This window comes from Xiphophorus hellerii, chromosome 14 (assembly GCF_003331165.1).
Source record: "Xiphophorus hellerii strain 12219 chromosome 14, Xiphophorus_hellerii-4.1, whole genome shotgun sequence".
Classification (NCBI taxonomy): domain Eukaryota; kingdom Metazoa; phylum Chordata; class Actinopteri; order Cyprinodontiformes; family Poeciliidae; genus Xiphophorus; species Xiphophorus hellerii.
Genome location: NC_045685.1, coordinates 17145135 through 17168239, shown reverse-complemented (window position 1 = coordinate 17168239; position 23105 = coordinate 17145135). Strand labels below are relative to the sequence as shown.

General features: G+C 38.2%; 3 protein-coding genes across 5 annotated transcripts in view; 2 read left to right on the top strand and 1 right to left on the bottom strand.

The window, feature by feature from the left end:
- LOC116732105 (serine/threonine-protein kinase/endoribonuclease IRE1-like) overlaps positions 1–21465 on the bottom strand; it is a 30969-nt gene extending 9504 nt beyond the window's left edge. The window contains exons 1-2 of the mRNA XM_032582060.1: positions 21458–21465; positions 10781–10784 (exon numbers count right to left, since the gene is read on the bottom strand). The gene's annotated coding sequence lies outside the window, so the exon portion shown is untranslated. The remainder of the gene's footprint in view (positions 1–10780; positions 10785–21457) is intronic.
- On the top strand, positions 473–14902 carry LOC116732107 (coiled-coil domain-containing protein 149-like). 3 transcript variants are annotated; one of them, XM_032582062.1, is made up of 13 exons: positions 473–608; positions 2206–2367; positions 2643–2681; positions 2974–3081; positions 3168–3284; positions 3840–4012; positions 4464–4536; positions 4686–4770; positions 5368–5512; positions 6507–6583; positions 7769–7801; positions 11689–11781; positions 13156–14902. In XM_032582062.1, the coding sequence occupies exons 1-13, from the start codon at positions 558–560 to the stop codon at positions 13659–13661; spliced, it is 1662 nt and encodes a 553-aa protein (XP_032437953.1). In that variant the 5' UTR covers positions 473–557; the 3' UTR covers positions 13662–14902. The 3 variants fall into 3 exon arrangements, with proteins under 3 accessions (XP_032437953.1, XP_032437955.1, XP_032437954.1); XM_032582063.1 differs by having other exon boundaries at positions 501–695; XM_032582064.1 differs by lacking the exon at positions 7769–7801.
- dhx15 (DEAH (Asp-Glu-Ala-His) box helicase 15) overlaps positions 20139–23105 on the top strand; it is a 33179-nt gene continuing 30212 nt past the window's right edge. The window contains exons 1-2 of the mRNA XM_032582061.1: positions 20139–20342; positions 22633–22936. Of these exons, the coding sequence (XP_032437952.1) occupies positions 20338–20342; positions 22633–22936 (309 nt within the window). The 5' untranslated portion in view covers positions 20139–20337. The remainder of the gene's footprint in view (positions 20343–22632; positions 22937–23105) is intronic.

Below are 23105 nucleotides of genomic sequence, written 5' to 3'. Positions count from 1 at the left end.
TCAATTCATTTCAGTAACTTTATTTATGCCTAACCCAGTCTATTCTTAACACTTTAACCAAACTTAACAGTTTCTCTAAATCTAAATAGTAGAGAAAAATAGAAATGCAAAAAAATTGAAGACCAGGAAAAAGGCCTTACTTTCCGCAAATTACCTCCTTAAATACTGCGATTTGGTCCTCTACAAGTCATGCATGAATAAAGAGGACAATTATAAAGTCCTGCTTGTTGCGCTTCCAAATCTTTCACTGTACTCTGTGCAGTGATGATAAGGTTCAGTCTGCACATCTGACGTTACATTTCACGATGACTTTGCCGACCCTCCGCCCTCAAAAAATGCTCTTACGAAATTAAGAAATCTCCCCGTGTCTATTGAACTCTGAATAATGAAATTTCCGCCCTTGATGAAAAAAGCGTCATTTTATTTTGACGGTTCTACCGGAAGTGGTTTCATTTTGACAGCTGAGGCAAAAAGTGACGTTGCAGGATAAACAAACGAAGGAGGAGGCGAGTGAGCGGTGTTCATCCTGTATCCTGACATTTCTACATTTTACAGTAATGCAGTCTTCTAAGAGGAGTGAGAGCGACTGGCAGGGACTGGTCAGCGAGGTAAGAGGAAAGATAAACACCGAGAACCGCTGCTTCTGAGACGGGCGGCTCTAACAGATGCTCCTCTTGTCCATATGGAACCAGCAGGTGTGTCTGATGAACAGAGTCATAAACTCGTTGCCGACACATAGACTCAGCCGCCAAGGTCTTCACCACGGCTTTTAGCTATGGCTCAAAATGGCAAATATTTAAAGCCCTATGGCATCCGACAAGGGGTGGGAACGCGCGAAGCAGCTAAATTACAGGTGAAACACACCTGTAGGCCCACCTGGTTATCAGGATGTTTGCTTGAAATTGCTACCAATTTCTCTTGCTCAAACACACACACAAAAAAAATCTCAATAAGACATTAGAATTTGTACTTATTAGCTTAAGTGCTTTATGAATACTTTTGTAAAGCACTTTACATGTCAAAAAATTTCTACTTTGCTTCTGCACATACAGCGTCAGCTGCAATTTGGTTACAAGCAAGATAAGGGTTACTCTGCTGTAGCTCTGGTAAATTTATTATTCCTATTCTTTTTCTTTTTTATTGTTATTAAGTTCACTCTGACCTGTACATCATCAATGCTCCTAAAATGATGAACTAGAAATGCACTTTATTACATTTCTTTGGTGAATCTGCGTAGAAATTCCAAAGATAGCACATTTTGATAGAACATAGCATTTTATAATCGACTTGGTAAAATAATACCCAGAGAGCTATCCAAACAACTGGCACACATTTAAGTTCAACTGAAAGACGATGCGATTCTCATCTCTTGTCAGGTCTGTCCAGGAATTTTTTTTCATTAGTTTCCAAAAACATGACTTTTAGGTATTTCTCAATTGTTGCCAGTGGGACTGAACAATAATCAGGAAAGCAACCAATTGCAAACTTTTACTTTTTGTTATTTTTATTATTTATAACAATGTCCCACAAGTTTGATATCCTCATTGGTATAAAAGTATTTCACACAGTGATATTGCAATAATGACTGAATTCCAACATATAGCACAGCCAGCTTTTTAGATCTTCTCCATCTCTTTTTCCATTTTCTAGTCTATGTTTTCATATTTGAGCAGATAAGTTACTATTGCTGACATTCAAAAGAAACAAAACTGTGATCTTTTTAGGATTTATTGAAACAGTGTAACATTGGTTTAGTTCAGGTATTCAATAACAAAAGTTTCATATCCAAACTCATTCTTTTTCCGCCCACACAAACTATTGGGTCCATGAATTGAAAGTTATGTCACTTCCTGAATCGTCAGTATAGAAGCATAATATTGGAATCATTTCAAGAGATAATGTGTGGTTTTCCAAGTAAAATAATCTATTTTGATATCATTCTTTTACAATTTTGCAGATATTCCTTATTTTAGCTTAATTGTTGTCAATTGTTGTCTCTATGAAAAACTGAGTTCAAGGGACTATAGGAGACATCTTGAAAGCCAGGAAGACTTGCCAAGACTAATTCTAAATATTATAAGAAAGTCTGGCTGCTTGTTAAGCAAAATTAAAAAAATGTTGACATAAACATAACTTGAAACCTAATCCATTCTTAATGCATTTTGTAACACCACTTCACTGTTTTCTGTTGATGCCGTGTTTCAGTTCCTGGTGTGTAAACGCAAGTTGGAGAGTAAAAAGGAGGCGCTGCTCATCCTGTCCAAAGAGCTGGACACATGCCAACAGGAGAGAGACCAGTACAAGCTGATGGCCAACCAGCTGAGAGAGCGCCACCAGGGACTGAAGAAGAAGTACAGGGAACTTATTGTGAGTAGTTCAACATGAAGGAAAGAAAATAGAACTGGATAGACACTTAATATGTATTTTGCTTCTGATTTTAAGGACATTAATAAATGCATATCCGACCACTTTCTCTTGTTGTTGTGGAATTTAGTAAATAAAAATGATTTTGGTAATTCTAACCAACCTAAAATTTAGGACATTTGGTCTGATTTACCTTTGGACAGTGAGAAAAAGAGGTGAGCCTTTTAGTTTATTGTATGTAAACTTCTGGTTTCAACTGTAAATATTTCTCGTTTCAGGATGGGGATCCTTCTTTGCCACCAGAAAAACGTAATCAGGTGAGTTACTGTTCACAACGAAGATGATCAAATCTAATTTAAACGAGACTAACTTCTCATTGTTTAACTTTACTTGTCTATAGTTATGTTACATACAACAGAAACTCTTACACAATAATGTTTTGTACAACTTCTTTGTATCATCCCATTTTCTGGCAATACTTTTCAGCTAGATCTTAATGAGGAATGCATCTATGTCCCCCATGAAGGTTTTATTAGTGTATCTGCAAGTTTTTGTGAGCAGTCAAGTGGCTTTGCATTCATCCACTTTTCCCCTCTCCTCCTTCCTCAGGTGAACCTGGGTCAGCTGTTGAGGGACTCCAGGGACCGAGTGAGACAGCTCACTGAGGAGGTGAAGGACCTCACTCAGAGGCTGGCTGAGGCCCAGGGGGACAACAAGGTGCTCTCACAAAGATCCACCGAAAGAATAAACATGAAAGAGAACACACATGTTTGAAGCAATTGAACTTTAATGTGCTCTTGCAGCTGCTGAGGATGACCATCACTCGACAGAGGCTGGGAGACGAAGAGGTGGGGGTCCGGCACTTTCCCGCACATGAACGAGAGGACTTGGTTTCTCAGCTAGAAAGAGCAGGGCGACAGGTGACATGTTTTGATCTCATTTGGCTTTAACAAAATACATTACTTTTAAAGTCTTATATGCTTGTATGTTGCTAAGCTCCATTGCAACACCATACAAAAGATGTCAATTTTTTTTTTATATTGACTGTAAGTTTAATTACTTTAATTAATTTAACTTTGTTAAACTCTGCTTTTATTTATTTCACTAATGGTCTCATGCTGACTTATAAAATATTAAAGATTGTGACCCCCTGATCAAACAAAAACAACTGAGACTTTCTGGTAGATATTGTGTATTGGAGTCATGTAAGACACCTTTTCTTTGCCTCTTCCACAGTCATTCGCCTGCATTTTACCTCTACAGTCCTGACATTAAGGATAACTTGTCATTATTTGGCTATAAATACGTAAGACAAAATTTAATTTAACCGTCAGAGGTTAACGTTTTCTGTCAGATGGCCCCAAGACTACAATTCATAGTGTGAGGCTTCTCCTTTCCTGAATAATGAAAGCAACTTGTGAAATCTAGACAAACTGTACTTCACAGAAACCTTTGACCTTGTCGCGTGTTTGTAGATGGAGGAGATGGAGCACACCATAAAAGCCTTGACGGATGAGTTGCAGGACGTTAAAGCAGAACGCATCGTTTTCAGGGAGAAGGCTGACCGGCTAAATGTTGAACTAAACCATATTTTAGGAAATCATGATTCACGCATCATTGATGTGGATGCACTCTGCATGGAAAACAGGTGAATAGAAAACACTGGACATCTTTTATTAAATAGTTTCCACAGTAGGCTTGTAACAATGCGGTTCTCAGTTTGAATCCTGGCCTTGGGCCTTTCTGCTTGGAGTTTTCATTTTCTCCCTGTAAATGGGTGGGTTCTGTCCAGGCACAGTCCAAAAACATGAGATGTCAAAGGTTCCAAAAAGCATGTAGCTTTTTTTTATGGATGTAAACCGAAACCATACATCACTGTGCAAAAGTTTACTGTTTTCAAAGCAAAGTATAAACAAATTAGGGATGATTCAAAACCTTGGCACATTAATGTACCTGAACTTTATTATTTCATGTATCGCCTTCTGCCATGTTCAGAATTACCATTTTCCAGAACTTAGAACTGTCACGTCTTGCATATAAAAAGCCTCTAACCATCTGTGCTTTTACGCTGATCGCATTTTTAATCGCTTTCACGGTAGGTATTTACACGACCGACTCTCGCAACTTCAGGAGGAGGTGAACCTGCTCAAATCAAACATCATGAAGTACAAGGTAAATGCTTCTGTTGAGGGGTTAATGCTAAAACTGTTTTTTTTTTTTTATTTTATCTCCAAAGCCCACAGGATTTCCTGTTTTTATGAAAGAAGCTGCATAAACTCAAATCATTCATCAAGCTTTGTTGTCTGGTTTCCTCTCCACAGACGGCCCTGGAGAGGAGAAAAAACTCCAGCACATATGGGAGATCAAACAGCATTCCTCTTACCGGAGTGCTGTCAGCCAAACAAGGTGAAAACACCAACTGTTGAGCTCACTTTAAACACAAAACATAAAACACATCAGAGCCGTTCATCTGGAAAGCGTAAAAAAAAAAAAAAACTGGCTAGACTGTGCCTGTCACCTCGGTTTTATCTCCCAAATTTGATTAGATATCTTCATTGTCATCAGTAAAAGAAACCAGTTTTCCCGTCTCAAGCCGTGTTTTTACTAAATTATTTAATAACTTATGTTTTGCCGATCCTTCAAGCCACCACCCGGACACCAACTGTGTTTTTAATTGTATTCTCAGTGGTGCAGAGTGCCACTGGCAGGGAAATGAGGCTGCCATGATGACTGACAGTCGCTGGCAGAAGCAGCACAGTGGGTTCTGGAGTTAAAGTTAGGGAGGTGTCACCTAGCAGACAGCTGTTTCTAACACTCTGTCTCTGTCTTACTCTTGTCATGCTGTTTCCTCCCTCTCTCATTCTGTCAACCTGTTTTCTCTGATGTCTACTCTTAAAGGTTTTGTTGATGCATTATTAGTAGATTGTGGCTCCGCTCCTCTGTTTTAGAAAATTTTGGTCCTGTTTTTCCCTCACACTGATGTCACTTTTCTTCCATTTTTAGTCCAGGAGATGCTCTTGGAGGAGCAGGGCTGCAGCTTACCTGCTACACCTCAGAGTATCTCCGACCTAAAGTCGCTTGCCACCGCTCTGCTGGAGACCATCCACGAGAAGAATCTGGTCATCCAACACCAGAGGCACACAAACCGGTACAGCATCTTGCAAAAAGTTTTCTTTAAATTTTCCACATTTGGTCATTTAGTAAACTTGAACTGCAACATTTTATTGGAACTTTATATGATGGACCAACTCAAGATGGAGCATAATATTGAAGTAGAGGGAAAGTAGTACATTTTTAATGTGTTAATGAAACTTTATAAACTAAAAAATACTGAAAAGTTTGCCATGCACTTATATTTATTGATTAATCATACTACTTGACAAAATCGCTCCAGCTCTGATCAGTGAGTAGAGTGTCTGGAAAGAGTTTTCAAGTCTTGGTAGAGATTCTCAGTTTTGGTATGAACTTTGACTAGGCCATTTAATACACAAATATGCTTTGATCTAAGCAACATGCACTACTGTTTAGCTTGTCTGTCTAGCATGATGCTGCCACCACCACGTTTCACCATTTGGAGGGTCTATTCAAAAGCAATATACATTATTAGGTTTCCTCTATTTTATATTTAGGTTAAAATGTTTTGGTTTCATCTGACCACAGCATTTTCTTGCATGTGTTTTTGTCTCCTCATTAAACGGTTGTTAGTGAACTTTAAAAATTACTTTTTGTTGTTTTCTTTTAACTATGGCAGAGGTGCTCAAGTCCAGTCCGTGAGAGATGCTACCCTGAAACTTTTAGATGCATTTTTGCATCTAAAAATGCAAAAATGTTTGAGCTGCATGAATTCCCTCCCTCATCAGCAGTCATTCAGCTCTGGATTATTTAACAACCTAACCTTACTATAGGTAATTTGTTGCATGCACTTGATTTTATGTCTTAGTATTTGAATAAGGAATTCTGCATACAAAGGCACGCCACACTTTTCAGATTCGGTCTTACCATTTTACTTCCAACACCACCACCTGACACACTTCAGTATTCACTGTTACATGAGCTCTCCTCCTCAAAGACAAACACTCGGATAAGATAGACAAACAGACTAAGTATGTATAGAAACCTTACCTCGTATTTCTGTTCTGCAGGATCCTGGGAAACAGAGTTGCAGATTTGGAGAGGAAGTTAAAAACCTTGGAAGTCTCAGGATTGTGGAGTTTACCAGGTGAGTTAAAAAACACCCATAGGAAATAGATTATACTGTAGTAAATACTGAAAACCTAAAATAATCCCTAAATAGTGAGCATTCGGAGCAATCCCGTTCCACTATTTTTACTGTTGTTACAAAAATTAATGTCTTTGTTGCCAGTTTGGAATTTAGCCCAAATTTGTACATTTTCATGTGTATTTAATTGTCAAATTCAGGCTCTTTTTGTATCCATTTCTGTGTTTGCTAAGACAGGCAACACTAGGAACACAGAGTCTCTACCACACCATGAGCAAACACAGCTGTGTGACTGTCCATGTTTATCGTGTGTATTAACCTTACCTCAACAGACCTGTCACCACTACTGACAGTGGACACAACACTTTCTTTCACAAAAAGAGTAGAAAATGTATTTTTCCTACATATTTCGCTATGAGGTCATGCATTGCAACATTAGATTCATTTTAAGTTTTTTTTTTTTACACATATTTAGCAGAGACAATGAAGGTGGAGGGAGCAGCTGTTTTACTGTTATTATCTTGGTTGTAATATCATCACCACAAGAGAAGTAGACATTTGCTCAGTTAGATTTATACGAGTAACTTTTTTTGTAACATAAACAAATACTTTTTGTAGTATTTTTACAAAACTGTGCCTCTTGCTTTGATTTGAGTAATGTTATTTTGAAGTAGATCTACTTCAAAATAACTATACTTTGAAGTATACTTGTACTAGAAATTTGAGTAAAATTTTGTAGCTACAGTGAGTAACTTTATTGTATGAAGAACAAACATTTTACCACACTTATAGTTTATGTTAATGTAATACCTCTTGTTTATACTCGAGCTTTGTTATTCTAAATGCTATTTTCTATCTGCTGAACCTGTTGTGTAATTTGGAGATCAAGAGAGGATGCAGTAAAACAGTTTATATTAATCACATGTTAAGATCAGTTACTCAGTACTTGAGCACGCATTTTACGTAATATGTTTTTACTAGTTCATTTGTAAATGAACTGTTGTTCTTTTATGTGTGAAAAATATACATTAGCTAACTCTAAATTCCCAAATATTCTGCATGCCACACATCTTCTGCTGAGGTGTATATACATGTATGTCCACTCTTCTTCTATTAACTATAACATTAAGGTTTTGTATTTACAACGTTGTACATATCTGTTTCTCCCTTCTGGCTGCGTCTCAGGCTTGACCTACCACGTATCTGTGGGAATTGGGAGTATGTATTCCTTCTGCCCCACTTAGCCCATCCATGCCCTCCTCCTTTGTATGTCATGCCAGAACAAATCTGGGCAGATGCCCAGAAAACATGCCACCTCGTACCCGTCTTTTACCATTCGTCGACTCCATTGACCACCAGCTCGTGTGTTTGTTCATGATGCCATCGACACAACCAGACCACCTCATCAACACACACCGTTTGTATTGCTCCAGCTGGCCTGGTACATATTATAGATGGGGGGGGGAGGGATGGAAGAAAAGTGCTAGCAAAAGAATTCATGCTTTCAGATTAGTCACAAACCTTAATATATTTTTGTGGGATTTTATCAGATAGGCAACTCAAAGTAGTTTGTATTTGTGTACAGAAAAAGTACATTTAAAAAAACATCATTTTGTAAAAATATGAAATAAAGTTTCATGTTTTCTGTGTGGTGCTCATGGCATGTGGCGAACTGGGAACAAGATTTATAATGGCTTTAATTTAGGCTTTTTTGTTGCCACTTCCATGATCAACTGAGAGCCAAATGGCTGATCCTGATTAATGCTCTCTTTGCCCGACCTGTTAAGTTTGATGGATGGCCATGCATACTGCATACTATTAACATTTTTGGATGGATTTGTACAATTCATAATCAAAGGCATGCCACACTTTTCAGATATTTATTTGTTTATTTAAATTTTTTTAAAATTATTCATTATTTTGCGATGAACTTGTGACTTTCTTCTGTTGTACCTGATCAGTGGATCAATGGCTGGATGAGTTTCACTTCCACTTAAAAAATTTGCCACATTTTGTGTTGGTCCATCATCTAAAGTACAATGAGGTTTGTGGTGGGGAAAAAAAAAAAAAAAGATGAAGGGATAAGAAGATTTCTGAAATCCAGTTTATTTCTCATGTTGAGTTTCACCAGAAACTTTACAAAATACAGTTTTAAAGGTTATTTAATTATTTAATATTTAAGTTATTATTAACAGTTCATTTAGGGATTTAAAGCCTTTTTGTGAACAAAGTAGTGCCATTATATTCAGGTGAAGTAAAAAAAAAAAAAAAACTTAAAAAGAAGAAATCCTTCAGGATCCAGAAGTAAGAATACAGAACTGAAAGTCAATCCTCAAGCTTTTTAATTCCTGTAAACAAAAATGTTGTGTATTATCTAAAGTAACATTCTAAATCCAAGTGACCAAACTTCTTCACAAGAAAAAAACACTTCCTCCTTTTTTCCACTGGAGGGCGATGTTACACTATCTACCAACCAGTCTGAAAGGTGGAGGGGCTGTGGCTGGCTGGAGGTGCGCTGTCATGAGACCGTCATTCTCTTCGCCATAAAACTGACAAGCATCCATTACTGAAAATGATTGCCCACATTACAAACACATTTAGGGGAATGTGCCGTTATTAGGGAATTTGTAGGCGAGGGCCCAGAGTGCCTGATGAGCACGCTGTCCACCACAGTTAGGGAGACAAGGATATAGAGAAAGAGAGGCGAGTGTCTGTGGCCTTGATGTGATAGGACGTCGGGCTGATGGATATTAGAGCCAAACAGGATAGGATGGAGGGCCTTGGCTGCCTACCTGAAGCCCAGAGAGCATGGGAAGCGACTACATTGTCTACGGATGAGAGAGGGCAGAAAACAATAACAATCACATCGATGTAGTGAGTTAGATGAAGTTGAGATTGATGGGCTCTCGCAGTCCGCCCTAACTTCATGCTAAATAAGTGCAAGCTGAACTGTAACGCTGCAAATGGAAGCCTTGAAGGGTGTGTCAGGCTGCAGACTGCACCTTCAAAGCTTTATTTTATCCTGCTGACAGACTTCAGATGCTTAAGTGACTCGTTTTAACTGAAAAAGATATTTCACAGCTACAAAGGACTGGCATTCTAGACTACCTAAATGAGCTCATTCATCTTTCTTTGGTTTTCAGTATTTTATTATAAATATGGCTTTTTGAGGTTTCACATTATTATAACATTTATTTGTTGCGGGATAAAGGTATGCGTAAGTACTGAATTTGAAAATTATTGAACAGATAAAACAAATTTTCCTACCTCCTATGGACACGGTTTAGTTTAGGTTACAAGTGTGGAACAGATGGTGTCTTCCTGTGACGCTCTCTTAACACCTGCCAAAAACATTTGGATGCAACCTAGCACAACAGACTAACGACTAAACTTGCACTACTTTGTTAAAACCAACTTGAAGACCTTAAAGTGTCTTTTAGGGTGCATCAAGAAGGCGTTGCACTCACCATTACAGGTGATGGAGGTTGCTGTTTTGAGCATGCATGGCATGACATTATCTTCAACAACTGTGCTGAAAAACAGATATTGAACTCACTATTGATTTTGAGGTATTAATGAGTAAAAATGTCTAAATCTAGAAAGTTTCTGCTTGATTTTAAAGACAAATATTTACCATATGGGCATTTTCTGTCTCTGTTGACTGTTTTCACCAGAAAAATATACAAAAAGTCAATTTTTTATTTTTTTAAATTTAAAATCATGTTAGATTTGTTGAGTTGTTCTGAATCTTTACCCATTATGCTTTGTCAGAGAATAATTGTGAAAAAGACTATCAATTGGGATGAATCACCTTTGAATAATTGCCTTTTTTGAAAATGAGGAAACCTTTAGTGTTCATCCATATTGCATTCTGCAGTAAAATAGATCCAGTGTTTTCTCACCATTGTTGGCAATTTGCATTTTGTCCTATAAGATGTCACATTAAAGGTCACATTTCGCCTTTTGGGTTTCTTTTTCTTTTCTCCTTGTTACAAAAAACTCCCAAAACCCTGAGTTAATGGTGTTGTTCTCTCCCTATGAAAACAGAGCAGCTGAGCCGCCTTGTTTTGTGGCCCAGGCTTTTCTTCCGTTATTTGTTTACATCAACATGCAACAGATTTGCATAATGCCTGCCTTCTGGCTATGTTGGCACAACTCAAACAAAGAAAAAAAAAGTTGCCCTTCATAATTTCTAACCAATCTGAGCAGAGTTTTTGGAAATGGGGCCAAGAAAAGCACATCTTGTAGTTAGTTTTTTTTTTTTTTTTCCCCATACTGTGACAAGCAGTTCTGTAATAATAGAAGAGTTGAGAAGAACTATTTATTTTTAAATAATACTAAAAATTTATACAAACCTCTTCTAGTAGAGCCTTAATTTGAAACTGGCATGACACTAATTGGTTTTCTATAATCCTTCCATCAACTCTTACCAACTTTCCTTTCAAGTGTGGGGAGAATGACCCTCAAAGCATGACTCTGCCACCACCATGTTTCATCCTGGGTGTTTTCAGGGTGATGTGGACGTTGAAACGTTTTAATCTCAAAGAGAATTTCAGCACACATGATCTCATTCACTGTTTTAATATCACATTACAGCATGCATTCATAACAATGTTCCCTTTTCACCACTCTTATTTCCCATGCATCATCACTCCATTGTTGCATCTGTTTTTGGATTTTTTTTTTTTTTCCTCCCAGGAGAAATAGTCCGACTTTTACCAGCTCATAGTTTCTGTAAAAGAAGTACACACATGCATACTTCTGCGCTTGTGTTTATGTGCGTATACAAGGGTGTTTATATTTGTAACGTCTGGATTATGGTGTACAGTCTCTTTCGAGGAGCATATGGTGTCAGCCTAAAAGGCGTGCAGCCATCACTAATGAAGACGGATGACAGGGAGCTGAATCCTCTTTCTGCGAGCGCTGCACTGCATACATGAGTGCGTGTTTGTATGCCGTGTGGTTAAGGGGGGGGGGAAAGCCTTAAATGTGCTTCATCCATTCCATCATGTCTTAAAAGCCTGCTTAGTGTTTTTTCTGCCGTCGTGTTGGATGTGAGAGTAAATGAGGTCGGCGGTGTTTCTGTTTTGGAACTCGTCTTACAGGAACCAGGGACAATATGGTGCTAAATGAAAATCTCCAGCCAGAGCTTCATCCAACGTGTGCCACGTCTTTGCCAAACACGCAGCCCCTCAAAGGTGAGTGTGTGACTGTGTGTACCTTCTTACTGATGAGAATCCCGATCCCTGCCATTAACACAGCAATTAGGCACCATGTGGAGAAACACTCCTCTCTGTCTCCCATGTTTAACCCGAGTCCTTCCCCTTCCCGCCTCTGCTCCTCTCAGCCTCTTATTGGTGCAAGCTGCCCAAATGCCATGGCATTTTGGAAATGTGAAGCGAATTCTCGCCCACTGACATTCAGAAACTTCTGCCATGTTCTCTTTTAAGAGAGGGTGGAGAGGATGCCATAAATATGGATGCCACTTCCAGTAATGTTGCTGTTTTTTTTGTTTTTTTTTCTTTCTTGCTGTTTTGGCCTCTGAGAGTGTGTATAAAATGTGGCTGGGACTGTGCGTGCAGTCTTTAACCTTTTTGCCTGAACATCCACAAATATGGGTCAGTGAACCCCTAAGAGAGGGATTTTCGGGGAAGAGGCAGAACTAAGCTGTTGCTATTACTCAGACGGAGGCGTCATACTTGTTTCAACTCCACCTGTCTGGGGCACTGCTGCTAAAGTTAGCCTGATTCAGTCACATACAGTGTCTTACCTACCGTCGAACTTGTTCACATTTTGTCACATAGCAATCACAAACTAGTGTATTTTAGGGGAGTTTTGTGTGATGGGCAAACACAAAGTAATAATTAGGAAGGTAAAATGCTTGGTTTGTAAGAGGATATTAATGGATAAACAGCATAATGAAAACCTAGAAACACAGCAAACTAGTCATTGAGAAAGTTGAACAGATGTTTAACAGGATTAGGTTACAAAATTATACCCTAAGCTAGAACAATATCCCATAAATATAAATACATGCCCCACTTTTTAGAGCGTTATTGGTGAAACATTTTTGAAAATCACAAATTCTTTTGCTTCCACTTGCCCTCTACAACAATTTACTATTTTGTCACTGTCTCCCATAAGAGCTCAATAAAATTCTCATATTTTTGTGATTGACATGTCAAAAAATATGAAAAGGTTCAAGTGTTGTGAATACGTTTGTCAGACCTCATATGAAACGCAATTTTAAACAAGTAACAGTGATAAATTGACAGTTTTACTTATTTTCTTTGCATTTAGCACATTATGGACTTGGTTTTAAAAGTAAAAATGTGTGTAAAACTAAACTCTAGTTACAGATGTAGACAGAATTTGAAAAGATGCAGTACAATGTTGTTGTTTTGATGTGTGGTGCCATTTGTTTTAATGCGCAGATGATCTCCCTCATGAACACCATCAGGGCAAATTGAAGCAAAAGTGTTTGTTTTCTGATCTTGGCTTTGGCTGCTGCTCAAGTGAGCAATTACAATGACCAATCACCTCAATTTTTTTTCTTCTCCCTCTTCTGTCAGATGACAGAAGTTCACATGAATCATCTTGGGAATGCCGCACCGCTGGCAGTGACCTTGGCACAGATGGCGCCAGCAGGGAAGACGCACCTGCACTGCTCAGCAGCGCGGATCCTTTCGCAGGCGTGGAGACGGATGGGATTGACGGGAGAGAGGGAGAAATCATGACCCTGAGAGACGATCCGGAGCCGGAGGATGAACGGAGTCCGGTGGAGGAGGCAGGGCGCGAAGAGGAGGGAGCCGAGGATGAGGAGCTGGGTTCCTCTGTGGAGGAAGGGGAAGAAGCCGCTCTGGCACTGGATCTCCGTCTGACCGAGTCGAAGCTTCAGTGGCTTTCCATCGCACAGAATTCTGTCAGACATTCAGAGGTTTCCTGCCAGGACAGGGAGTCTAATGATGCACTTGAACATGAAGAAGCCTCGGCATCGATTCCAAAGAGTCAGGCCACAGAGGGACAGAGTAACACTGAGTGGGACATTCACTGTCCATCTGCACCTGGCATGATCTAATGTCATGAAAAGATGGGGGAAACTTCTCTAAGTCCTTGTCGTCGTTATTGATGATTACATTAATCATCCCTAGTTGGATTCCCACTGCTTAGCCTCTGCTCATTAACTTTCTTCCACACTGAGCAGCTCGCTTTCAGTCAATAAAACAGAGAAAACTCTCTTCCCCCCCCAGATGCTGCTGACAAAGCCAGAGGTGCACTCTGCATCTAGACTAGCTTGTGTTGCTCTAAAGCAAAAAATCTTCCAATCAGTAGAGCTGCAAACTTGATGCCCTGCAGAAAAAATAACAAGTGATCAGCTTGTGTATCGTATATTCTCTTGTTGCGTTCCCCTGTGAGGAGATAATCCCAGTTGTTTGCTTTATTTTTTATCAAAGATAAGGAATGCCAATAAAAGTGCTGCATTTTTGAGGGGAGTTACTTCCAAAAGTGATTTCAAATTGGTGAAGTGCCAAAATTTGAACTATATGTGTGATTTATACTTTTGAATTCCTTGTTTCACCTTAATACTATTAATATTTGTTTGTCTAAATCTTGCCTATTTTTTGATGTATTTGGATGTGCCTTATGTGTCAAAATATTTAATATTTATGAATAGAAATTCATAAAAAGCTGCCATATTGTTTGGTTGCACTCATTTGCAGTACAGAAAGTTGGGATCTATTTGTTCTATTGTTTTCTTCCTTATTAAAAAATATATTAATCTCAAGCCAAACATACTTTAACAGATAACATGGAGGAAGAACATCCTTTGAAACCCAAGGGTTGTTATTGCACACGACCCAGTATTCACTAATGACCCATTACAAAAGTAATTTCAAAGAAATACTATGATAAAGATATACATTAAAAAATATATTCTCCTAAAAGAAAGATAAACGGTTGTATGTCTCAGTCCTGCCGGTCGTAACAAGGCATTTTAAAAAAAGAAAACCTGTTTTAAAGCTTAAAAAACATAAAATCCACAATGAAGGCAACATCATGCTGTAGGGATTGTGTTCTTGGAACCTGAGGGTGACAGTTTGACCTTCCTGTTCTTCTTCACATCTTTATTTTTCAATTTTCTTTCTTTTGTTTTTTAGTTTGACATTATGTAAATGCATTAAAATATTAACTCAACTTTTTTTTTCCTTTTTAAACAATTTTACAAGGGTCATCAATAATTGTGCTAAAGCTGAGGTCCAAATCGCTCTTTAAAACCCAAAAGCGGAAATTTTTAAATAAACATTTAATTTAATTGACTCTTAGCCTTGAGAGGAAAATGTTTTCTTCTTTCAATTCTCTTTCTTGTGAATGAATAAATTGCACACTTCATGTAGAACATCAATTTTGTCATGTTTTAAACTAAACGTGCAGTAGGACTTCTTCAGAATAGCAGAAGTTTCCCTGTCAAAAAAAAGTAGAATCCATAAACACGCCCGGGTCGTCTTGTGGCCAAAGTCCAGAGCGCGGTGTGTTTTGGGAAATCAGCAGTGAGTCCCACTCCTACATGCAGGTGACAGCTGGCCTCTCCAGGCAAACGCAGCATCAAACCCAGAATGCATGAACTGCTTATTCTGCAGGAGGCCGCTTGCTATTTTTAATCACCAATATAAAATAGAGGCGAGGAAAAAGAGGGAATTCAGCTTTGGAGTGGGGTGGAGAGGAGTGGGGGGGAGCGTAGCACGTACACAGCATGGGACCTGTGCCATGCAGCTGATTTGGCAATCTGCACCAAGGCTTTTTTCTTTCTTTTTTTTATTTTGTTCCAGCTTTAAGTCCGTCACCCAGATGGGAGCTGAACTAATAAATTTAGATGATAGCAGCTTGCCATTAAAGTTCTCAGAAGTAATTGCCTAGTTTTTGATTGTTTGCATGCATATAAATGATAGGAGGAAGCCAGTTAGTTGGAAAATACATTTTTAGGAAACTACATGGTCTGATGCAGTGAATATGTGATTGTGGATTTTGTCCAAATATCTGTGCTTTTGTCAAGTAAGGTGAACCTGCACTGAGGAAAATAGAATAGTCTGTTATATCCTGCCTGTGATGTGGAACATTTCAGCTCATTCAAAATGTATAACAGAATCTGACTGAGATCTTTTTTAAAGAATTGCTTCACAGGAGGAAAAATGTCAACACTAGTATCTACCAAGGTATTTCGGTCCAAAGATATTTAGATTATACTTCCTCTGAGAGGTTTGCAAACACTAATATGCATACATGTGTGGCTGAGTTTGAGATTTCCCTCTGTTTCAATGTAGCTTCTCTTTAATTCATACTTGTTTGTAATTGCACTCGCATACATTTATCCAAATTGATGTTTGGATAAATGTGCCTCAGCAAGTTTCCCTTCGTGTAGCCATCAGCTAGCTGCTGGCATAATTCAACCACTGTTTTAAAGACAAGCAAACAAAAAGGAACACCTATCTAAGGAAAGGAATCAAAAGCACAAGTGATGAGAATAGATGAAGGAATAAACTATGCACTGATTTGTGTTTGTTTATAACTTACAATGCAAATAAAATATAATGAAGTTTGTAATGTTTCAAAATATATACATAAAAAAAGTCTGAGAATGAATACTTTTGAAAGGCATTGTAGTTGGTGTTGACATAATGTCATATTTTTCTTGAGTATAGTTCAGTTTTGTCACTTTAAAAAATGTTGTTGGGTGCTACCAGTCCCTCAAAACCTACACATCAAATCTTTATCTAAAAAAATCCTATTTTTCTGTTTGGCTCTAAAAGGCCTGACTGATGGAGGGCGGCAAGCGTAACCATTTTTATTTTGGATTGGTGATGTGTTGTTTTAAGAAGCTAAGTGGTGAGGTTTCTTGTCGGACGGCAGACTCGATCAAGAGTGATGGTGCTTCCAACACACTCGAGTTACAATAGTTTTTTAATTTAGTTATTTCTAAGATTTATTGAACTTTATTTCGGTTCTCTGAAATAGTAATAGATTTAAATGCCCTAGGTTAAAGTTACTATCCTACTTTGACAACCAGCAGAAAATGCATCCTAAATATTCCGATCTCTGAAATCAGTTTAACCCTGAAAATCTCCTGCTGGAAATAGGCTGAGGCATCTGTAGCCGGTGTCCCATCACTGATGTCACATCAATAGGTCTTGTCAGCTCTTATCACACTGACCCACCTTCTCCAATCTTAATAGCGATCTGACTGTACGGCACGGACATGCGCTGACCTCCAGCGTGGCCTCTCAGCTTATCGGCCGGCCACAAGCTCTTGCTCCACCAACGTCCCCAGCATGGGATGGATGTCCTGCGGCTGCAGTCAGATTTAGTTTTGGCAACAGGAAGTGTGGCAACCAGTCGATTGTGACAAGGAATAAAGAACCAGAAACCCTGAAACAAAAATGTGTAATTTATGATAAGTAATATTTGATTCTTGTGCTGTTTCCTAAATGTTTGGGTATCTGATGAAGAATTTTTTTGAAACTGTAAAAAGTTACATTTTACTGTCATGTTGGTCTGACAAAAGAGTTCAACTACTACTACAACATTGTTCCCGTTCAAAGCTGAGCCTTTTTATGGCTGGTGTTACATTAGGCGTCAAGATGTATTCTCAATTCTCAAGATGTATTCTCTTCCTCAACTTTGAGGAAGAATAACAAAATAGGGTGTGGTGTAATGTGTGTCGGACAAAGGGTGGGGCACTGAATTAAAGTCCTGCTACAGATAATCAACTGGATTTAAATCTGGACCTGGTATTTTAACCTGGTATGAATGTTCTTTCCATTTTATTGTATTTACGGCTGTATGCCTTGTTGTTGTTGTCCTGCAAAAAGATAAGCCTTCGTCCCAGCCTCAAGTCTTTTGGAGCCTCTGATAGGTGTCTTCTTCACTAATTGTCCTGCAGCTAGCTTCTTCCATTTGCCTCACCTTGTGTGTTTAGAACAAATGTGAGAACTGTAGTGTCAAAAAAGGAGAGAAAGAAAATCACACGCAACTAAAATACCGTCAGGAAATAGTAACAGTTTCTGATGCCTGGTGTGCTGCTGCAGTACTCATCCCCTGTAGATCAGATTTCCGTATTCTTAACAGATGCAAGCTTTCAAACGGTAAAAAAATAGAACAAAATAAGACACTTTTAGCTTTGCTTTCTGATTTATTTTTTTTAAACTGCAGTTTGCATTCATGTGATTACTACCTAATCCATTCGCTTACTGCAAGCTCTGCCTGCCACAGCTATTTCACAGATAATTGGAGATGCATTTAACAGCCTGTGACAAAGAGACAGACTCCAAGGTGGGAAATTCACAGCATCCTAAAATATCCTGAATATTAGAGCATGATGACTTTGTTGTGACTCTCACTTCTTCTTAATCATCCCCATCAATCTCCCAACAATAGGAAATGAACTGCTTATTCACTTTTATTCAGCCCGTGAGCAGTGTCTGAGCTGTGTAATTATCTGTGTCAATAGCAATGATTGTTTGTTTTGACAGGTTATTCTTCACTTTATAATTTTAGACACTGGAAGTGGGATTTGAAGCTCTTCAAGACTACATTTAAAAAAAAAAAAAATACATCAAGAAGTTTATTTGGGTAAGAGCTGCTTTAACATATTTATTTTCCAAAAATTCAGCACATGGAAAACATTAAAAACGATAAGCTGAGCAGCATCCTTTAAAATTACCTTCTGTAAATCCTTGAGTTGCATCAATTGAAAATATTTAGCTTGACTGTCTGAAAATATGAATTTCATACATATTTTATTCTTGAAAAATTGTTAAATTATGAACAATATTTTATATTAGGAACAAAATTTGGTCATTCACATTGTACTTTTTTCATAACTTATATGATTATGGTCTTAGTAGCATAAATGTGACACCATCAGTTATTTAATTAAGCTCACCTTAGGCATTAATTATAAATGTTTTAGTTTTTTTTTTTCATTGATTAAACTGAATCAATTTTTCTTTGTGTTAAATGTTCAGAAAACATATAACTCCCATGACTTTTAAAAACAAGTAATGGGTGCACAGTTGTACATTTTTAGAGGCATTTGATCTAATCCATACATGGTCAAAATTGCACGGAGAGAGTCAAACATAGTATGCAAATGTCACCACTAATATTTGGTTTATTTAATGTGTTCTGTATCATTCAGACATTTAAAGAAACAGCTTGAATAAATCAACATTTATTCAATTTATGCAATTGAGGAGTGTATCCATGTGAAAACAGCTGCATGTACTGAGTACTGGTGAGTTCACGTGGAACAGTGCTGGGCAGAAGAGAACTTCAGCCAGTAAAAGTTTGAACTGATCAGGTTAGAGTGAGTCTAAACTTTTCTGTATCTTTAGCTATATGTGTGTGTGTGTGTGTGTGTGTGCTGATTATGAGCTGCATCATCCTGACTTCCAGGTGGCCCAAGGCAGAAGTGAAGGAAAAGACTACTTAGAGCCTTTAGACCAGAAGAGGGCCCACAGAAATGTTTGAATTCTCACTCATAATAATGATCTCAAAATATTGTTTATTTGTTGAGAGATTCTCTTGAACCATTTCCAAATAGTGAATGAAAAACATGTATATTTTTAAATGTACATTAAAAATATATACATTTAGACAACTTGATAAATATGCTAGTTGTAAACATAAAGAAAAATCTTAATAGTTGGACAGTTTTTTGAAATAGTCAATAAAGTTTAATCATCTGTGCTGATTGGGTCCCATTTTTACACACTGTAACTGTCTTATGGTATGCCTGAAATGCCTGCAGGACACCAAAAGAAGACAAATGAGCATTTTCCAAAATGTATTTACAGCTGATTCAATCTAAAAACTCTTATTCCTTGTTTCTGATTTATTAAATAATGTAAAGTCACTGACATTATTGTCAGGGAAAAACCCATATGGTAAATGGCCTGTACTTGTGAAGTGCTTTCTCAAGACCAGAGGACTTGAAAGTGCTTCACGCTACATTCTGTCATCCACCCATTCACATTATTGCCAGGTCTGTCTGACAGTAGTGAGGTTTCCATGCACATCTGACCTCTGAAGTGTTTTGCCAAAGAACACAACAACAGACAGGGGACTCAAACCAGAAACCCGTTGGTTGCTAGACAAATTCTTACCACTGTTGCCTCCTTCTCCCTGTGGTCTCTTTAAGTTGTTTGCAATTGGCTGACCAGATAACTAGAAACAATTGCAGCATTGCTGTGGGAATCAAATATTAATTCAACTTAATCAGAAGTCATTGTATTCTGCAAAGCCTGTGGTTAGAAGATGTGAATAAAAAAAACAAATGAAACTGTTATTCAACGGAAAAAATAAACCAGCTCAGCAAATGTTAAAGAGTTGATCACTGCAGTATTTTTGTGTGTTTCTGTTGAGATAAAAAAAAAAAATAAAGTAATTTACTTGTACAATAAAAAAAAAAGCCCAATACATTTTTTCTTTGTTTATTATAAAGACCTTTCAGGAGGGCCCAATCCTGCTCAAGGCCTCCGTAAGCTTTGGGTCGCCTCTGCTGACTCCGCTGTAGTCGCAGCTCTCCTGCATCATCTGTATCCTCCTCCGCATCCAGCTGCTCTGGATCATCCGCTTTGACCGAGACTTTCAAAGCAATCATCCCCCATTGAATTTAAGACATCCTGGAATTTTTCCGCAGTGATTTTCAGAGAGAGTAGCAGCTTTCGGGTTTATTTTCTTCACCATCTTGAATAATTATGAGGTAAGAGTTTCTAGTTGCCGTGTTAGCCGGGGTTTAAAGCGTTTGGTCAAACTCTAAATGGATTGATTCGCTATTATTTTGGACAAAAACAAATCTCAGCATGTGTGTACCTCATTTTTTAGCACTAGAGTACGATTATTCCTCAAGTTAAAATAGGTACATTTGTTTTATGTTCCTCTAGCTTTTTAGCTTAAGCGTTAAACTACTGGGATTGATTGCAGCTTGTTATTGTTGTAAGCTAACTCTGTCAGTGTTTCACAGATAAACATGTAGTTACAGCGAGCTGGAAAAAATACAGGCATTTAGTAATTCGGGTAAATCTCAGGAAGGCGCTCAAGGTAGCTTGCAGTGTTTAAAAAATAGAAACGCAGTAATGAAATATTTTGCCAATAGTGTTAGCATGCTAGGGTGGCTAAAGCTAAAGTAGAAAGGTCATTCTGGAACAGACTTTCCATGTTTTAATAAATGCATGACCCTTTTTTTCCTCACAGTGTACGTAGGCACCTTGCTAGATGTCCATTTTTATTTAAGAAGTTCAGAGAAAATGTGAGCGTTTAGCTATTTTTTAAAATATTTTCTAAACGGTGTTTGTAATGCCTCTAAACTGAGCTGAGGGTCAAAGTTTTGCTTCACCTTTTAGAGGAACATATTTGGGGAAACGCTGCTTTTAGACAGTATCCATAAGTAGAAATAGTTTTGTGCTCGCTGGAGAGTGTAACTTTGTTCCAACAGTGTTTCTTGATTATATGGATACATTCTCATGTTTTAGAATGACCCTCAGTGACCATACCTGATTGAAACTAGAGTGGATGTTCAAAGTTCAAACCATTTGTGGACCTTGTGATGATTTTGTGTGGCACCTTGACTGTAGTTTACAGATAGTAGCAACTTGACCCACCAGAACAGATTGATGTTTTAAAAAGTTTATAGTTTGAGTCTTGGTGATGAATTATATTCTTTAGAGAATGAAAATTGTTTGGTGTAATTTCTTTTACTTACAACATGCTTTACTTCTGTTGTAATGCCATCATTTATAGGGCCACCAAAGGCCCTATAAATGGCTAAACGTGGCCGAATACAGCAAGTGCTTTGTAATATTAGAGTGAAGAAATAACCCCAACAGAATAGAAAAAGCATTCAAACCCACCAATAATATACAACTGTGTAATTAAAGGAGCATTTTATTGAAAAAGTAGTATTTGACCCTTTTTTGTTTTACATTTACAATGATTTACGTATTCTTGAGGCTAATTTCTCCAAATATAGTGCATGCAAAGCTTATCTTTGAACAGATAAAAATGAAAAATGGTCCAGTGTACTTCCTCCCACTGTCCATACAGGTAATTTTCTCCCTGGTCTCATTAAACTGCTCTTAGGTGTGTGTGCATGGTTGTGTGTCACTGGGTTGCCGTGTGATGAGTGGCAAAAAGTTTGGACACCATTATTTTCTATGTTTCCCTGGTTCACCACGCCTGAATTAAGAAACTGGTCATTTGCAGGCTTCTGCAGAACTTGAAATGCTGAAGAGCTAATGCAATAATTTTTAAAAGCGTAGAGAATGATCCATAACAAGGATCTTTTTACATAGAAGTTGCATGGTCTCCCTGTACATGGTAGGATTCTCTCTGGGTACTCCAGCTTCCTTCTGCTGTCCAAAAACACGACTGTTGGGTCACCCTGCAAGGATAAGTGGGTATGGATGGATTTATCATCACTTCATCATGTAAAGAAATGTCCCCATACGGAGAAAAACTGTTACTTTTGGGGACAACAAAAATATAAATAGTGCGTCAATAACTGACCAATAAGTATTAATTTGAAGAAGTGAAGGATTTACATTTTAGTTAGTGGTGACCTTTTGCATGCATTGTTTGAACATTTCCAATGAGTCTTATCAGCTCTCCTCAGAACAGTTGTGGGATTTTCTTTTTAGTGTTGTAATATAAAGGTGACACAAAGCACTTAATAGCTTTTTCGACAATGTAAAAGTTTCAAATTTGTGCACTGAAGCTGATAAATAGGTCTTTTTGTAACGGGAAAAATGCTCCAAGCAATTAGTTTATTCATGACCTTTGCATGCTATACTTGATTAGACATCTATTTGCCAGTGTGAAAAAGAATGTGCAGTAACCTTTTCATAGTATTTTTACAAAAGAAGAGCTTGACATGGTTAACATTTGTCCACAGGTTTTTTTTTTTCTTCTCGCTGTTGGCCTAAATGGAAGCTGAAGTGTTTCCTTTCGACTGTGGTGTTTTATTAAATCCTAACTTCATTCTCCTCCTGTTAAAGGCGTGACAGAGACGGTGATCGTGACAGGAACCTGGATCGGAACTGTAACAGGGGCCGAGACGTGAAGTCAGGCGATGACCCCGTCGCCTCGGCTGCAGCCAGTTGGAGTTTTGTGAACCGACCTCCCGTTCAGCAGCAGATAAACCCCTTCACCAACCTGCCCCACACACCACGCTACCATGAGATCCTAAAGAAGCGGCTGCAGCTCCCAGTCTGGGAGTACAAAGACGTCTTTACAGAAATCCTGATGCGGAACCAGTCGTTCGTGCTGGTCGGAGAGACGGGCTCTGGAAAAACCACGCAGGTAGAGGCATGGGGCACGCTAAAATTTTGAAATGCAGCAGCCATCAGTTGCCCCCCTAAACCAGACTTTTAATGAACTGACCCAACTGTGTCACAGTAAATTTAGAGCCTGGCTCTGGGTGGTTAAAATTGCTTTAATGTTATCATAAAAATATATCGATACTATGAAT